Source organism: Passer montanus, unplaced genomic scaffold (assembly GCF_014805655.1).
Source record: "Passer montanus isolate IOZ18808 unplaced genomic scaffold, ASM1480565v1 scaffold29, whole genome shotgun sequence".
NCBI classification, from domain to species: domain Eukaryota; kingdom Metazoa; phylum Chordata; class Aves; order Passeriformes; family Passeridae; genus Passer; species Passer montanus.
This window is the reverse complement of record NW_024367596.1, coordinates 4,122,855-4,139,927: the sequence shown is the minus strand read 5'-3', so window position 1 is coordinate 4,139,927 and position 17,073 is coordinate 4,122,855. Positions and strand designations below refer to the sequence as shown.

The 17,073-nt window shown below is 48.0% G+C and overlaps 1 protein-coding gene across 9 annotated transcripts in view; it reads left to right on the top strand.

Annotated features, from left to right (window-relative positions):
- Positions 1-17,073, top strand: part of TNIK (TRAF2 and NCK interacting kinase) — a 149,265-nt gene that overhangs the window by 94,590 nt on the left and 37,602 nt on the right. For all 9 annotated transcript variants that reach the window (XM_039713384.1, XM_039713383.1, XM_039713382.1 and 6 more), the window contains exons 8-12: positions 2,191-2,245; positions 2,992-3,070; positions 7,037-7,212; positions 8,803-8,869; positions 9,696-9,900. In XM_039713384.1, coding sequence (XP_039569318.1) covers positions 2,191-2,245; positions 2,992-3,070; positions 7,037-7,212; positions 8,803-8,869; positions 9,696-9,900 — 582 coding nt within the window. The remainder of the gene's footprint in view (positions 1-2,190; positions 2,246-2,991; positions 3,071-7,036; positions 7,213-8,802; positions 8,870-9,695; positions 9,901-17,073) is intronic.

The following is a 17,073-nucleotide window of genomic DNA, read 5'->3' as shown; positions in this document are numbered from 1 at the left end:
GCAGCTCTCCAGTCTGAGTTCAGACTCTGGGTTACAGAAATTGTTAGTGATGGGGACATGTAGAAATAGTTTAATCTCCAATTACTTATTACTCTTTGATTAACCAATTACAACAAGCATTTCCTCAGCTCTGCTAGGGCAGTGCTTCATGACAGGGCTGCACCCTGCACTGGCTGCTCTCGCCACTTCTCCACCGACAGCTGCCTGTGCAATGCTCTCATTAATCACAGCTTTTTGCTATTATATTTTTTTTAAAGGACTGATATCTTCATAGGCTACTTCTACCCTCTGAAATCCCTGAGGATTTTCTTCCTGCCAGAATAACTGGGGCACTTAATATGCCGTGGACTGATGCACAGGCTGCAGGACCAGAATCCCTCTATTGTCCCCGAGGATCAGATGCTCACAGCGAGCCTCTGAAGTTGGCTCTGGCCATTTTCCCGTGGCTGGGGATGTGGAACAGGAGCTGATTGCTGCTGACACGCTCCATGCAGGGTGCTTTCAGAGCTCCTGGTGATGTGGGAGCCACTGGACATTAGTCCATACCCCGGATCACAGCCTTGCACCTGATGCTCTTGCTTTGAAGTAGGGTGGGGAGGATGTAAATTATTTCTTTTAAAAGGGATGCAAATCAGATGCTCTTAGGTTTAGCTGACTGGCTTAAAATACTGAATACAAAAAATGAGATTTATAGGGTGAGAAAAGGAATCCTCACAGGCTTAATCTCTTGGACAAAAAGCCTCTGATCTCACTGTTTTCTTAGCCAGAAAGAGATGCCTGTGTAATCTATGGAAGGAGGCAGTAAATACCTCCTCACATAAATAAACCACTTTAAAAAAGAACAAATAGAACCCCCCTCCTGTTGTTGAGGTTATTTGTTGTTTTTTCCCCCAGCCAGTCTTCCTTTTTGCTTTAGAGATATCTTGTCAATAAGCTTAGAATCAAAAGGAGGGGGAGAAGGAAGCCTGCTTCCCTTCCCAAGTCAAGGGAATGCAAATACATTAGCACAGCATCCCTTTGCTGAATGGACTGAAAGGCTTTTCAGTCTTAAAAATAAAAACCACTCAAAAAAATTCCTGAATTCCAGATCATTATAAAATGTGTGCTTCCCGCTGAGTTTTCTGCTTTCTCCGGGAGACTCAGAGAGATGATAATCCCTTTCTGTATTCCTCCAGCTTTAAGATCACTTGGCATCTTGCATATAATACTGGGCACCTCAATATGGAAAGACACATTAGGAATTTGGAAGGAGTTCAGTGGCAACCCAGAGGGAAGGGGTCATGTGTACTGAATCATGTGGAAAGACTGATAATTAAGTATGCAGCAGAAATCCCAGCTGACCAGAAACAAAGAATGGATGAGACTGTGCTGTGAAAGGGCTGAAAATAAGATTTGAGAGAGAATTTTTAAGCAGGTGCAAAGATGTGTAGCAAGGACAGCATCTTGAACTAAAAATGAGGAAAAGTGCCCTGAAATTGGAAATCCAAGTTGCCTTTCCTGGAGGGTGTATGTGAAGAGGTGCTTGTGGCTCCTGGAGGTTCTCTCTAGCTCTGGCTGGGCTTTTGGGACTCTGTAGTGGAAAAAACAACCTTTCTGGGATTTACTCACTAAGTGGTAGGTTTAGAGGCTTGAGGCAGTTTAGAGAGAGCAGCTCTTGAACTGGAGAGGAGAAAAGTGAAGTGGGACTGCAGGGACATGGCAGAAAACAGGGCAAGGGAGAGCTGGATGCACAAGAGGAAGGGTGGAAGGCAGAGTCCATCCTTAGGTGGAAGCACCAGCATTGGTCTGAGTCGTGTTCCCAGTCCAGCAGATGGGTTGGGCTCACTTTCTCTCACTGGGCACGTCCAGCCTCTGCCTCCTGCAGTGCCAGGAGAGCCAGTCCATCCCCTGGGCTCGTTGTCAGGGCTAGGGGTGCAGCCACAGCTCAGCACTGATGGTGGGGAGGAGGCTCTGGAGGGCAGCTCAGTGCTGCTGTCTGGCAGGGAGCTGGGGGTTTGGGTGATCCTGCTGGCAAGGGAGAGGATGGAAGGAAGGGTGTTAGAGGTATGAAATCAAGAGTTTCCCAGATATGTGTGTTGTCTCTGCTCTGATCCTTCAGGAGACTCAGGGCTGAGCAAGGCTTGGGAACAGGGTGGATAAATGTGTGCATTTCTCCTTGCACTGGCAATGTCCCTCTGCTTTCTTCCACAGAGTGACTTGTGGTCTCTGGGGATAACAGCCATCGAGATGGCCGAAGGTGCTCCCCGTGAGTAGTCATGGCTCTGTTCATTGCCCCTGGGCTGTAAATGCTGGGCTCTGCTGGGCACCAGCCAGAGCTCAGCTGGTGAAAAACCACCCCAAGGTTTTCCCTGGGCTTGCTGAGGTGGAGCTCACAGCACCCATGGGGACAAAGCTGCCAGGACAGCATGGCCCAGGGGGCAGGGTGGGCAGTGAGCAAAGGCACCTGTGTGACACCTGATACATCTTGGAGCACTCTGGGACATGCTTTCCTCAAATAAAATGCAGGTGAAGAAGGGCTGGAGGACTGGAAGCAGGTAGAACACCTCAGAGCTGGTGTGACACTGACAGTGACATGCTGGGTGCACCCCCACAAGTCACACTGCCACAGTTTTCAGTGTTGTCCTCAGACTGTCCTTGCTGGAAAATGCAAGTCAATAAAGCAGAGCATCATGCCACGTGGCATGGTTGTCCCATGCTCTGGCACATTGATGTCAGCACCTGGCAGGTGCTGAGGGCCTGGAGCTGCAAGAGCAGAGATGACCCCAGCCAACCCTGGTGGTGCTGGGGACACTCAGAGCCCTTGGGTGGGGACATCAGCCCTCACCTGGGTGGGGACATCAGCCCTCACCTGAGCCCAGGGCTGGGGGTTGTTTCTGGGGGGTTGTTGCTGCAGTCATCCTGCCACGAGGGTCTGGCAGCCTCAGAGGGAGCTCGGATCTCCCAGCTGGATGTCTGTGCTGTATTTTTAATGCCTCTTCTTACAAATTGCAGCCCTGTGTGACATGCATCCCATGAGAGCCCTCTTCCTCATCCCCCGCAACCCGGCCCCGAGGTTGAAATCTAAGAAGTGGTGAGTTTCTTTCTCCATCTTTAGGGACTGTAAAAACATTTCTGGAGCAGTCTTTTTCTGCAGCTGGGCACGCTGGGGACATGGTGTTGATATTTATGTAGTTTTGGGGGTTGGTGATGGTCTCCAGCATTTCATGCTGGTGAGCACAGTTTTGGGTTTTGGTCTTCCATGGAGAGGAAATTTGTTCTGAGGGATCCACCATGGGATGGAGGCCTTCCTTGGTGTGCAGAGAGAGCAACACACTCACCCTGCCATTTCACAGTGCAGAATTGGCTTTTCCTGGGCAGTTTGTGTAGCCTGAAGTCTGATGACACTTTGCTTGGCTCCTGTTTCATTCCAGTCAGGTTCCGTTCTCAAGTGGAAACATGTATCCAGGCCAGAAAAAAAAAAAGAGGATGGTTTATCTTGAAGGCCCAGGAATGCAGAGATTTGTACTTTGTTTGGGCTTTATTTTAAAATTTTGCAGGAAAAGATACATCACTGTTTTGGAACAAAAAAAAGAAAAAAGGAAAGAAAGTGAGGCATGCCAATAAAAACCCACAGGACAAATATTCCTGAAGCCCAGCCAGATGTTGTTTTGTTACTGTATGTTCTGTATTGATGGAAGTGGAGTCCTTAAAAACACTTGTCTTTGGTTTGTGCTGCTTTCCTGCCCCAGGTTCAGCAGTGGTTTAGTCAGGAAAGATCTGCCACATGTTGGAGAGACAGCACTGCCCCTTGTTCCCAGATGGGCTGAGCTCACAGAGGGAAGCTTTGCCTTAATCCTTTAAATTTTGCTTAATGTCTTATTGATTGCACACCCATAAAAAGGAGAAGAGCCCATGGTATGTACTGACAACACTTGGGGCAACAGCAGCAGCTATTTTATTGCTGACAGAGGAATGAGAGGGACTTTGAGACCTCTGCTTTGGATGCATGGTGTTGGGCTTTTAGGACCAGCCTAAAAACTCACCCGGGCTTTGGCAGGAGCCATCTCAGTTTGGTCAGCCTGATCATCAGCTGCTCCAGTACCAAACCAGGAGGAGAGGGACCATTCCCAGCTGGCTCTGCAGAGGGTGTCAGATATTCTTGCTCTCTTTGCATGACCTTTTGAGGATACAATTAGTCAGCTGAGAAAATAGTGTAGGTGCTTGCTTTCTGCCAGATCACCAGTCTGCTCCTTTGTTATCCTTACTCCTACAGCACTAAAAGGATTGTGAGACTTGAGAGTTTATTTTTCATACAAAAGTGCTGTTTATTCAGCAAAGACTCCTTCAGCCTCCAGGCAGAGGGGAGCTGATGAAAGCACATTTTGAGCAGGATGTTTCCCCATATCCTTAAGGCAAAAATTGAGCTGGGATGGAATTTATATTTATAAAATTTCATTTTCCTGTCCTGCCATTGCAGGATGTGCTTAGTGCAAGGTGGCATGTTCCTGGGCACCACCTTGCCCCACACATCTGGCAGCTGTGCCAGGTGTGCTCATCCTGTGGGGTCTGCCTGGGGTCATTTGGTCTGCCCAGAGTTGTGCTCTGCCTGTGCCAGGGATGCCATCCTGGGTGCTTTGATGGAAGATCTCCTGGGAAGCCACAATGTAATAAAACTCCAGCTTTGAGAGGCAGCTTGGTGCTGACCTGGCCTCTGCTCCCCTTCCATGATCAAGCAGGCATCCCTGGTGTCCATCAGAGCTGGGACATGTGTATTTCAGGTAGCTCAGACCCTGTTTATCTTCCAAGCTGTCATTGGAGTGGAAAGCTCCAAAGGATCCAGATAAAGCTCCATGAAAGCAAATTTTTGCAGCATTTTCAATGTGGCACTGGGCAGATTTGCTGTCCTTGGCTCATTTCTCAGCTGGAGGTTTTTGGGCCTTGCCAGGATGAGTCCTGAAATTCTGCAAGCCCACCCCAGGAAGAGTGGAGATGTTTGACCAGGCTTTTGGGGTGGCTTCCTGGCAGTCAGTGGGCTGGTTTTCACAAGCACAGGTCACAAGAGAAAAGCAAAATGAAGGAAGGTTCAACTTGAGTTTGTCCTTGCTTTTGTGCACAGCAACACATAAATAAAAATACACTACATGGGCAGACCATCTTTTTCCTTGCATGTAAAAGTAGTGAGGGGTCTCCAGCCCCTTTGAGGGTAAGTCAGGAAAGCCAAGAGAGAACACTGGCATGGGAGCCTCCCCCCAGTTAAAAACTGCAGAGAGGAAAATAATTTTGTTGCTTGCTAAATCCTCAGACTAGCTTTTGAAGGAGTGCTCTGTTCCTGTGAAATTAAAGTCTTTGGTATATCATTTTCTTTCCCAATTAAAGCCAGCCAGCAATGAAGCTTTATTTTCCTCTTGCCCTGTTTGCAGGCAAAATGAACTCAAACTTTAGTGATTTTGTTCCCATAAACCTTCTCTAGCCCTGCATTGTAAAAGACATGAAACCTCTTTGTTAATGAGGTGATATTTGCACTGTGGTACCACTTTTCATCCAAGCAGCTGCAAAAGCTTTGCAAACATTGATTTAAGCTTTGCAAACCCCAGGAGCTGGAGGAACGTGTGTTTCAGGAAGGTGAGCTGCCCTGGGCCTGGGGAGGGGATGAAACCTGTGCTGGAGTCCTCCTGGATCAGAGCCAGGGAGAAAGCCCTGGTCTTCAGCTCCAGTGAGGGCTGGACTGTGCCACTGGACAGGCTGGCTTGTTTGGGAGAGGAAGATTTTGGGAAATGCAGCAGCCTGAGCTGGAAAGTGGATGGGAAATCCCTGTCCATATCTGCTCAGGCAGCAAAGGTGTCTTAGGGCATCACAGGGACCCACCCCCATCCCATCACTTCCAGGAGGAAAACTTCTCAGCTACTTCACCTGTAGTCTATTGGCACATGCTCTGGACCACACATCCAGGACTGGAGAGTCTCCAGCTTCCCACCAACAAGGGAGAATTGTATTTTAAAAGTGTATTTTTTTTTTTGAGCATCACATTGATGGTGCCTTCTGGGTACACTGAAATACTGCATTTCTCAAGGCAAGGTGGGGAAGGCAGATTTGCTCATTAGCAGAGCTGGAGGGAAGATTTAATTGGATCCAGTAGCATATTTTATTTTTGCATCTCAATTTGTATGGATTAGCACTTGAAAGATAAATCACTTTTAGTCTGACAGCTTAAAAGTAAAATCCCTGAAAGCTTATTGTTTTACTTCTAATGCAGTTCTGTAGTATCTGTTGGCTTCTGACATTAATTTATATTCATTTTCTTATTTGCTAAAACAACATAGACTACAGTAGCCTGTCAACATTTTCCTTCCTTGTAAATCCCTGTTCTCTTGAGTTTATAATGTGGTGAAATTAGTTCCAGGAAAACTTTGGATATGCAGCACTCGAGACTAAGACAAATTTGTTTATTAAAGATTTGGCTGAGACTGTTTTAGCTGAGATTGAGTGTAACTTTGTGGGCAGGGAGGAGGGCAAGGCTCTGTTCCCATCTCTATCAAAAGAGCATGTCCCAGTCTCTTGGATCAGGGGGCTGGGACCTGCTGGCCCCCCAGCCCTGGTGGGTTTCGATGCTGCTGACAGAGCCTGCAGGCAGCAGCCTCACCCAAAGGTTGCCTGAGCTCTACCAAGCCCTGCAGTGGTGGGACTTAAATCTAAAAAAAAGAAAATTAAACCTAGCTTGTCCCGCTCAGCTTCACAAAGATTCATCTCTTGAAACACTGCCTGGGGGGCTATAAAATATGAGAAACTATCCACTCAGGCATTGTGCTTATATCTGTGTGGTATCTTGTTTCTACCTGCAGTTTCACAGGTTCAGAGGGAAGGGAGCAGGAGCACTCCCTTGCTTTTTCTTGGGTACCATTAGTGACATCTTGCTTTGGTGATTCTCTGGCCATACTGATGCTTCCCAGCATTCTGGGATAATGAGCAAGAACTGAGAAAAATCTTCTCAAACTTTCTAACATGAGAATCTATACATTTACCTGTTATTTCTATGCCTTCCTTCCCTGTTCTTGCCCAGGTCTAAAAAGTTTCAGTCCTTCATTGAGAGCTGCCTGGTGAAGAACCACAGCCAGAGACCGACGACGGAGCAGCTGATGAAGCACCCCTTCATCCGAGACCAGCCCAACGAGCGGCAGGTCCGCATCCAGCTCAAGGACCACATCGACAGGACTAAAAAGAAGCGAGGAGAGAAAGGTCAGTGGAGCAGAGAGGAGGGTTGGTGGAGAATAAAAAGCGCTCTGAGCAGTCTTTAATCTCTGCCATGTGCTCAGATATCCCTGTCTGGGCAACCTGTGACCTCTCCCATGTGCTTGGGGATGCCTAGTGCAGACCAGGGCACGTCCAGGCAGGTGAAACTTATGGGGAAAAGGGGGAAGACAAAGAGGACTGGGTTGCCCATGGTCTCAGTACCAGTTCTCCTTACTCAGATGGCTGAGATTGTTTGCAGTCTCGTTAAATTCAATGGGTGTAGGCCTTCATGTGGTTTTGGGGACAGATTGTTTTGTTTGGTTTGATTCCTCTCAGTCTTTGAAATGAAAATAAATACCTGTAACTAAACAATGGGTGTTCCTGCAAAGCAGACAGGTGACTGTCATTAGAGTTAATCAGTGTTTTTAAATTATTTTTTTTCCTAATGAAAAGTGATGCCATTTTTAGGCCAGGTGGTAATTTCCACATGGAACATCTAAGCTTTGATTCATTAAAGCGTGTGTATAAAATTTACGTTTGCATAGATCTGTGCTGGCGTGTGGGAGGGTGAAGCTGCTAAGCTGAATTTTCCCCAGCTCACGTATTTCATGCCAAGTGTGTTGATCTACGTGACATCCCTGCAGCACCAGCAAAGAGCAGAGCTGTGCAAACGAACATCCAGATAAGACCCTTGCCCCAAAGCAATCCCACTGACTAGGAATAACCCATTAAACTGAATGTTTTCAGTGAACTCTCCAGGCCCTATCAAAGTCCTCTGCAAGAAAGATCAGATAGCAGAAAAAACTTGTTAAAGTATTCAGCTGCTTGTGAACTGAATTTTAATTTGAAAGCTCATTTGTAGAATCCAGCAAATTAATATGTTGCTATTTCTCTTCTTATTGGTAGCGGAATTAATTTTTCATGCGTACCTTCCAGCCCCTTGTAATAGATTTCACTACAATCAAAACAATAAAATGGGATCCCAGTGAAGTATTAAATGTGTTTAGTCTGGCAAATGAAGGTTGGACCCTAGAGATGGAGAGTAATTGGATAAATGCAAGCCTTTCTTTGACTATAATTCCCTTCATCCGATAAAGATGATATCCCAACAGAAATTGCAGCATGTAACACAACATTGCAGTGAGCTTTTATGTAGATATCTTCATTGCCTGGAAATTACATGGATTTGCATAGGAAGAGCATATGTTTAGGGAAAGAGGAGCTGGTGCCTTCAGAGCCTTGGTTAAATCCCACCTTCCTGTGGCTGTGGCTCCAATAGCTGGTGATGCACATCCTGTTGCAGAACCATCCTGAAGAAGGGGGTCACTGGCATTTGGGGATAAATTCTTATTTTGTGGACACTCCCATCTTTACATCAAGGGGCTGTGGTTGTCAGGGCTGTTGCCCACTGTGCTGGTGCTTCCCTGGCCTTGTGGCCCCCATAAAACCACAAAATGCAGAGCAGTAATGCTGCTTATTCTTGGCCATGCAAGGTAAAGAGAATTGGCTGTTCTGCCTTCAGAGCTCTGGGGTTTGCAGCCACTGGAAAAACAAATGAGTCCAGCAAAGGGCACTGATGAGCAATTCTGTTCCTAGATGAGACAGAGTACGAGTACAGTGGAAGTGAAGAGGAGGAGGAGGAAAACGACTCTGGAGAGCCAAGGTAAAAATCAGCATCTCATTTGTGCCCTTACATCCCTTTTAACTCTGTGTCAAATCAGCTTGGATTATGGGCTCATATGAACTGGAAATGGAAAAAGGACATTCTGAGCACAGAGTCCTGTTCCCTGGCAGAGCAGAGGGAATTCTTGCTGCCGGGTGGTGCGTGGGTATAAACTGATGCTCTGGACCACCTTAACCAAAAGCTGGGGAAGAAAACCCCATTGCCTGTGGGATCTGCAGCACGACATGGTGCTGTCATGGGAATGTGGATATTGAGATGTCGAAAAATGTGAGGTGAAATTTTAAAATTCTTTAAAATGTAGTTCCTTACATCCAAGTGTAACTAACTCCCTGTTTCCATGTAATTTTTCACCATGAAACCTCCCAGGTGCTGCTGCTGCAAGCACTGTGGGGCTGGAACTTTCTTTGCTGACATTTTTCAGAGCCGTTGTAATTAGTATCAGGTTATTCCATTATTTCTCTGAGATAATGTAGTATTTTAATAGCTGGCAATGATTCATGCTAAATGTGCTTTGTGCACAGCTAAATATAGTGTGTGCCAGCCACTGCAGCACCAGAGGCTCTGGTTAGAAACTTAATGTAAAGGAAACCATTCCATTTACAGTGAGTAAATGACCGATGAGCCATGAGCAAAGCTCTGGCACCTGCAGGCCCCCATCCCTCCACCCACTGCTGCCCGAGCTCCGTCGGGCGCTCGGATGCTGTTGGGATGGAGGGGAGAGGGGCCACGCTGGAAAACCACACAGCAGCAAGAGGCTGAAGCCTGCAGGGAGGGGCATCTTCCCTGATGCTTCTCCTGTGTGCAGCTCCATCCTGAACCTGCCCGGGGAGTCGACGCTGCGGCGGGATTTCCTGCGGCTGCAGCTGGCCAACAAGGAGCGCTCGGAGGCGCTGCGGCGGCAGCAGCTGGAGCAGCAGCAGCGCGAGAACGAGGAGCACAAGCGGCAGTTGTTGGCCGAGCGGCAGAAGCGCATCGAGGAGCAGAAGGAGCAGAGGAGGAGGCTGGAGGAGGTAACTGGCCAGGGATGAGCTGGTTTTTGGGTGGAGCAGCAGGTCCCAAGGGACCGTTCTCAGCCTGGTTGAAGGTCACGCGCTGACCTCTCCAGTCAGTAATCCCAAATGTTTTGTTACACTGGTCAAGCCTCTCTGCTCGTCCTTTTGGTGCAGCCACCTCCAGCCACTCTCCCCACCACAGCCAATTGTTGCCAGCTTTTGGGAAGGTAATAGAACTGGTTTGCTGTAAATAAACCCTTGGAATTCCAAACCTAAAGGGTTCCCTGGAACTACTGAGCAGAGTCAGCCTGTGACTGGGGTGACTCAGTCGAGGTGGGCAATCCAGCATCTGTCAAGTTCATTATTGTTATTTGCTCCTGTGGACTGTTACAGTTGAAAAGAAGCTGAAAAGCCCAATTTGCCCTATCCCTGGATCTATGTGCCATTTGTGTCCCATTTAATCCATAATTTCAACTTCAGTCTTACAGTCCCTGCCAATTACAATTTCTCTTGCAGGCGAGGGGCAGGTGCCTGCCTGACTTGTGCAATGATCCATATGTGCCCTGAAGGATAAGATTTCATTACCCTTGTCTTAACATACCAGCCACAAATGCAATCGGTCTTAAAATTATCCACCCCATTTAAAATCCAGCTGCAGGATTTGACCTTGTGACTTTGGGTGTCCCTGAGCTGCTCAGCCTGGCCATGTGCTCTGGAGGAAGTGCTGGCTTTTGCTTTAGCTCATTGAAGTTCACCAAAAAATAAAGGGGCTTTTCCCTGTCTCTTGGGGTTTTTGATGGGGTCTTTCAAAAATACACCCATTGCCTTGCTCTGAAGTCAGCCCAAGTGACTCATTGAAGGGTTCATACATTGAGGGTCATTAAATTAGCTTTCTGAAGAGGTCACCAGTATTTCTGATAAAAGGATTTTCAGTAAATGAACTGTTAGGGCACCCACCCCCTTAATTTGCATGAGCAAGAGGTCTGTTGCTCTGGTCACCAATCTCTCCCTGTACTGAGTAATGCCTCAGGCCAGGGACACAGACAGGAAGGAATTTCAGGCAGCTGATGGTGGTGATGGTGATGGTATGGCCCCTCTTCGAGGTGGTCCTCTGAGCCCCTCCAGGGCAAAAATCAACAAAGACAAATCCCAGGCACAGCATTTTTTCAGTCTGGTAAATATGTAGGTCTGTCTGTTGTCAGAGCACAGAGTATTCAATACTTTGTAGGTCAGGCTTTGCTAGAGCCCTGCACCCATCCCAAGGCTGGCAAGCTGCTTAGGGAGAGGACAAGGTTTGCACATAGATGCACCCCAAAATCCCCTGCCCCAGTGGATGTTTGTGAGGACTCTTGTAAGGAGGCCTGGTTCTGCCTTTGTCCCAGCCTGCTTGCTGCAAGCAGTACAGGAGCAGAACAACAGCAGAATAAAAGCAGACACCAGATTAACTGCAATCCTGTAACGAATACAATGCTTGCTGCAGTATTAATATGTTCTCTTCACACAGAAGAAAATTGTTCTCTCTTTGCTGCTTCCCAGGCAGGTTTTGAATGGAGGACTAATCCCTTTGCTAAGCAGGAGAGCTCTGCCCTGAGCTAGAGCTGCTGCCTTGCTGGGCTGGGCTGTGCTCAGTCCCCTGGGCTCTGCCAGTTTCCCTTCTGTCCCCAAGTCATTAAATGTTAATGCCACCATAGCCAGGATTTAAACCCAATGCCTTTTCTAATGGCTTGGAACAGCCCCTTTGGGCTTCTTCACCCACTGCCTTCTTCCCAGCTGCCTTACAGCTTTTGGACCTCAGTGGAAAGGGGGTTGTGCTGGAGCAAAGCTGGCCAAGAGGTGTTTGCAACTCCTGCCATGTCAGAGGAGTGGGGAAAGGCAGGGGGGCTGTGGTTGAAGAGCATCCTCTGCCCCACCTGATGTGATCTGTCCCACGGGCTCAGCCAGGATCAGAGCAGATGCTGGGGCCAGCTGGCAGCTGTGGTAGCCCCAGCATCTTCTCAAGTGCCCATTTCCTCAGGTCCATCTGGCCAGGCTTAGCTTCACCTGCCTCCAGCCACAGAGTGAAATGAGCTCTGCTCTCCATTAGACACCGTTGGCGTGGCAAGGAGCAGCTGAGTTGCTATGGTGAGGATTAAAGCTGGAGTCCTTGAAAGAGGTACAGACCTTCTGTTGCAAACGTGGTGGGTTGTGGCAGTGGTGAGGACAGATGCTCCCCAGCATGGCTGGCTGTGGCTTTGCCAGCTGCAAGGTGCCCTGAATCTGCAAACCCAGAGAATCTGTAAGTGCAGAGATCAGCAAATGAAGTTTCATTGCTGCTGCTGATGAAATATGGTTTGGATACAGTTTGGTCTTTGCCCTTCCTGGGTATTTTGGGGCAGGAAGCCTCTGATGGGCAGACAGAGGTGGCCACCAGGAGCTGTCACAGTTGTGCTGAGTTTGGTGTGGCTGTCCTGAGGCTCCCAGCACACTGCATGGGTGTGGAGTGCTGCTCCAGCCAGGCTGCTGCTGTTGGGCCTCTCTTTTTCCTACACCAGCTTTGCACTAACTTTCCTTAATGGCTCTTGGCCAGGGATTTATTTTGGTTAATGGGAACAGGATTTCTTCCATGCTACTTTATGGTCTGACTAAGATGGGGTGTGCCTCCAGCAGGCAGCACTGGTACCAGCAGATCTCTGGGGGAAGAGACCAGTGGAAGACTCAGATTACTGTGTTTTCAAAATAAATTTGACCTTTAAAACACAGTAGAGCAGCCGGGACAAATAAACCCTTGGAGCTGGTGGCTTTTGGGTCTCCTAAGTCAGCCTGTTCAAGCTGCCAAACATATTACTGTGTTTACAGAAAGAGCTCCTGCTCATAAGATGCCGTGGAGGTGTCCAGGCTGAGGGAGTGAGTTGGCATTTGGGACCAAGTGCAGCTCCAGAAGGATTGATGTAGAAGGATGCCGAGCTCAGAAATGCTTGGAGTTAATTTGTACAGGAGATGCACAGCAAAAGAGCTGAAGAAAGGCCTTAGTGGGATAACTGGTCCATTCCTCTGCCAGTGCAGACCTCCAGGAGGTTTGTTTAGTGGTTTTCCAATGCAGGGGTAGAGCTCCTACCCTTTCTCATGTCTCATTTAACAGAGCTCACAATGAAAGAATTGCATTTTTTCTGTCACCTTGATCTTCCTAAATGGGGATTTCTGAACCTCTCACAAAGTACCTCCCACGTTAGGGCTTTTTTGGGGAAATCCACCATCTCCTGGTGTTGCTCTAACAATAACATCAAATGCATATGGAAAAAAGCCAAGTGAGGAAGTCTTCTGGTGGTCTCTTTATGGCCTTCTTGGTGCCCTCGAGACCTTGCTGCCATCCTTTGCGTGTCTCCTTGCATCTGTTGGACACTTGGGTCTCCTTTTTCAGGAGCTGACCAATTTCCTTCTCTGGGGCTGAATCTTCTTCCAGGCAGCCAAAGAGATTTAGATTTGCAGCTGTCTTTAATTGCAGTGGAAGTAAAAATGCCCAAGCCAGCTTTGAAGCCGGGACTTTCATAGGAGCAGAGTTGCAGCTTTGTTTTCCCTCGTATAGAAAGTTGGTCTCATGAATTCAAAATGTGCACCAGAACTAACCCTCAAATTAGGAAATTAAATATCAATAGATCCAACAGCACTGCAGAAAATGTTTGTGTCATGCAGAAGGGTGAATAGGCTTGAATATATTTTAATTTTTCCCTATATATACATATATTAGATATATATAGTTCCCTAATCAGCCTTCCATTTGTTGCTGGCACAGAATGAGCCTTGATGCACTGGTTTAACCACCAAAACTCCAGCTGAGCTGTAGGAATAACACATCCTGGGGTCAGGAGCTTTAGGGATCCTGCAAGACAAATCTCTGTGCAGACCCCTTGGCAGCAGTGGGCAGATGGAGTCAGAGAGGGCTTTACATAACCTCATTTTTCTGCCAAACTGTGGATTTTTGTCCATTCTAGGTATAAAACGAAGGTCAGATCATTACAGGGAATGTACAAGGCAGATCTAAGCATCTTGCTGTTTTCATTCGAGGTTCCAGTTAGTGCAGTTACAGAGCTGGATGTTCAAGGGATAAAAAATTGCTGAAGCTCCTGTAAATGTTAACCAGCAGAACACCATCGACTAGAAGCTCTTAAAAAGCAATTTAAAAAATTTCAGCAATTAGTTGTAGTTAAATTTAGGTTATCTAAAATGGTGGTTTGTTATTTTCTTCTGCATGTGCAGTTTTCCTGTAGCTGGTAGGAACCTTGCCATTAAGATGGCAGCCCCCCTCATAGTTGTGTGGTGCAGGGGGACACTGCAGTGGTCCCAGCAGCATTCCTGCACCCATTTCCAGGGAGAGCTGTGTTACAGCAGCTCCTGTAGTGCAGGTAGGAGCTGCACCTCATGTCTCTCTCATTGCTCTTTGGTCAGGAAACATGTAGGGCTCACAGTTTCTGAAGCATGAGATTCGTCCTGCATGGGGCATCCCTTCATGGTGATCCTGAATAAAAGCTCTGCAGTGGTTCAGAGCAAATCAGATCCCTGTTTGCCATGGTGGGAAGTTCTGACCCAGATTCTCCACCAGTGGGAAACACCTCTCCATGCTCCAGTGCTTGGTGTGTCAGAAAAGATGATGTTCCAGCCACAGTCACTCTTTCCCTGGTGGCTCAGATAAATGAGCCTGTCACAACAACGCAACCACCTAGAATATTTGTTTTCATTTGTCACTTGGAATTCCCCTTCCACTTCTTTCCTGGCTCATGCTGGTGTTTGGGAGCAGCAAGCCAGGGTTTCCAGGAGCTTCTTCTTGCAAGTGTCAGTGCCTCTGTGAGCTCAGGGGGTTCAAGGGGCAGCTGCATCTCTCTCATTGCTCGTAGCCCAGGATGTGTCTGATCTAGCAAAGCGAGCTTGCTCTTTGAAGTCCTTGTTTCATGCCAGGCCTCCAAGGGCCTCCCCACCAGAGGTTTTGCCTTTGTGTGTCTTCTCTCATCAATATTTAAAGCCTGTCATATCTGGTGCAGTGCAAATAAGATCCTGTTCTGGCTTACAAGCGGCTACATATAGCTTTACCTGCAGAGTTATATAAATGCAGTCCTAATTAATTGGTGCTCTTGCCTTGCATGAATAATGGATCCTGATAGTGTAAATACACACGGTAGTTTCAGGCTTGGAGAAATGTGGGAAGTGTGCTCTTGCAGTGAGAGAGGGAGGTCAGAAAAGAGGGAGAAAAGGAGGCAAGGAAAGAGAGATCTTTGAGTCTTTGGTTTTGGTTTGTTTTTTTTTTCCTTTTCTGTTTCTACATGCACTTGTTTTCAGCTGCATCTCCCTGATCCAAATCCCTCCTTCAAAAATGGTCCACATCATCCTAGTCCTGGGGAGACGGGGGCATTGCTGGAGGCTTTGCCCACTGCAGTGCCAGGTCCTCTCCAGATGTTTGCCAGCTGCTGCAGCGGGGCCATGCAGGGAAGGCAGCTGATTGAGCCCTGCTCTGCTGGGCTGCAGTGCTCAGCTGAAGGTGCTGGTAATGCTGCCGTGACAAATGACCTGCTTATAATGTGACCTGACAAACGTGCTGTGGAGCTGGAGGGGAGTGCTGTGCTGCTGGCCTCCATAAATGAGTGTGCTGGATCCTGCTCGGAGCCTCAGCCCCAAGAGCCTGCCTGCAGCAGGGTGCAGGGGACCTTTAAGTACCCAAAAAGCATCAGGCCTGGCTTTGAAGGAAAGTGGTCCCTGTGGGCCTCAATTCTCATTCCTGGAGTTAAATAGGCTTTTAGAAGGCTGGTGGTGAGATGGTGCCTGGAAGGAAAGGGACCAGAAGGGAGGCAAGCTCACTGGGGCACATGGTACCCAGGAAGGATGGCATGCTACTCCCTCCTTGAGAAAATTGCTTTTGCCTCCTTCTTTGGAAGGATTTGGATTTGTTTGCCTGCTAGATTGGAAATGAAGACCATTTCATCACCATTGGGTGATTTTTATTTAAGAAATAGCTGTGGTATACAGGGCCTTGCCTCCTGCCAGCCAAGCCCAGCCTACACAAGCATTATGTGCTTTATTCAGCAGTGTGATAGTTTAACTAAAAATTGCAGCCATTAAAACCCACCCCAAAACCAGTGTGGCACAACTGGGACTGGAAGCTCAGGGTAACATTTATTTAACACATTAGTCTGAAGATCTGTGCTTCAGAGGTCATGGGAACAGTGACCATCACCTCAGGAGGTCAGGGAGCACTGGCAAAGCCAAGAAATCCAATATATCACCAGGATGCTGCAGAGTGACTGTGTCCTGTGGTGAGCCCTCTGCAATTTCTGTTGCAGAGTCCCAAAAGCTGCACCCAGCCCCACATTCCCCTGTTGCCAGCGAGGACAGGCATGCACAGGGAGCAGCACATGCATCCCCTGCCTACGTGGGCAGTGCCAGTGCCTGTGCCTGGCGTGGGACACACCGGTGTCTGGAGCTGGCAGGTTATTTCAGGTTGGATGCAGTTTTTCCTTGCCTGAGACAAGTGGAGCAGCTCTGATAAATATTGCTATAGGTGGCACTAAAGCTGTGCTGTAGCTCAGGGAAATCATTGGAGTCCATGTGGATGTTACCTGGGGGTGAGGAGGCAGCAGCAGGACAGGCAGTGGCTCCTGATGGAAATGTTGGGGTCTTTAAGTGCTTGTTACAATCTGTAGATAGATTTATCTCCATGGATATATGTCTGTAAAGATATCCTTAGATGTGTATCTCCACAGAGACACAAATATATAGAATATGGAGGAAAATACAGTGTCTCTATAGGTATCTGCAGGCAGATACAGATTCTAAATCAGTGTATGCAGTGCAGGTTCCTGCAGAGCAGCAGTTTCACACGGAAGCATCTTGGTCTCTGGAATGCTCAGCCAGCTCTTCAGCTGCTGGCTCCAGCCCTCCCCACGATTTAGTGAGTGCATGGCAGTGCCAGCTTCTCCAGTGACGGAATTCCCACTGCAGCCTGCTCAGCCACCGAGTGTCGGCAAGCAGAGAAAAAAAAAAACACAGGAAAAAAAAAAGGAGAAAGAAGAGCCAGGTTTCTGCTTCGGCGAGTGCTTCCCTTTGGTGTGTGGCTGCAGCAGGAGATGATGGAGGTGATGGAGTCAGGGCAGGCAGCTCCGCAGCCAGTCCCGGCATTTGAGTGCCCTCTGCCGATGCTGGATGCTGCAGTGAGGGCTGCCCTGGCGA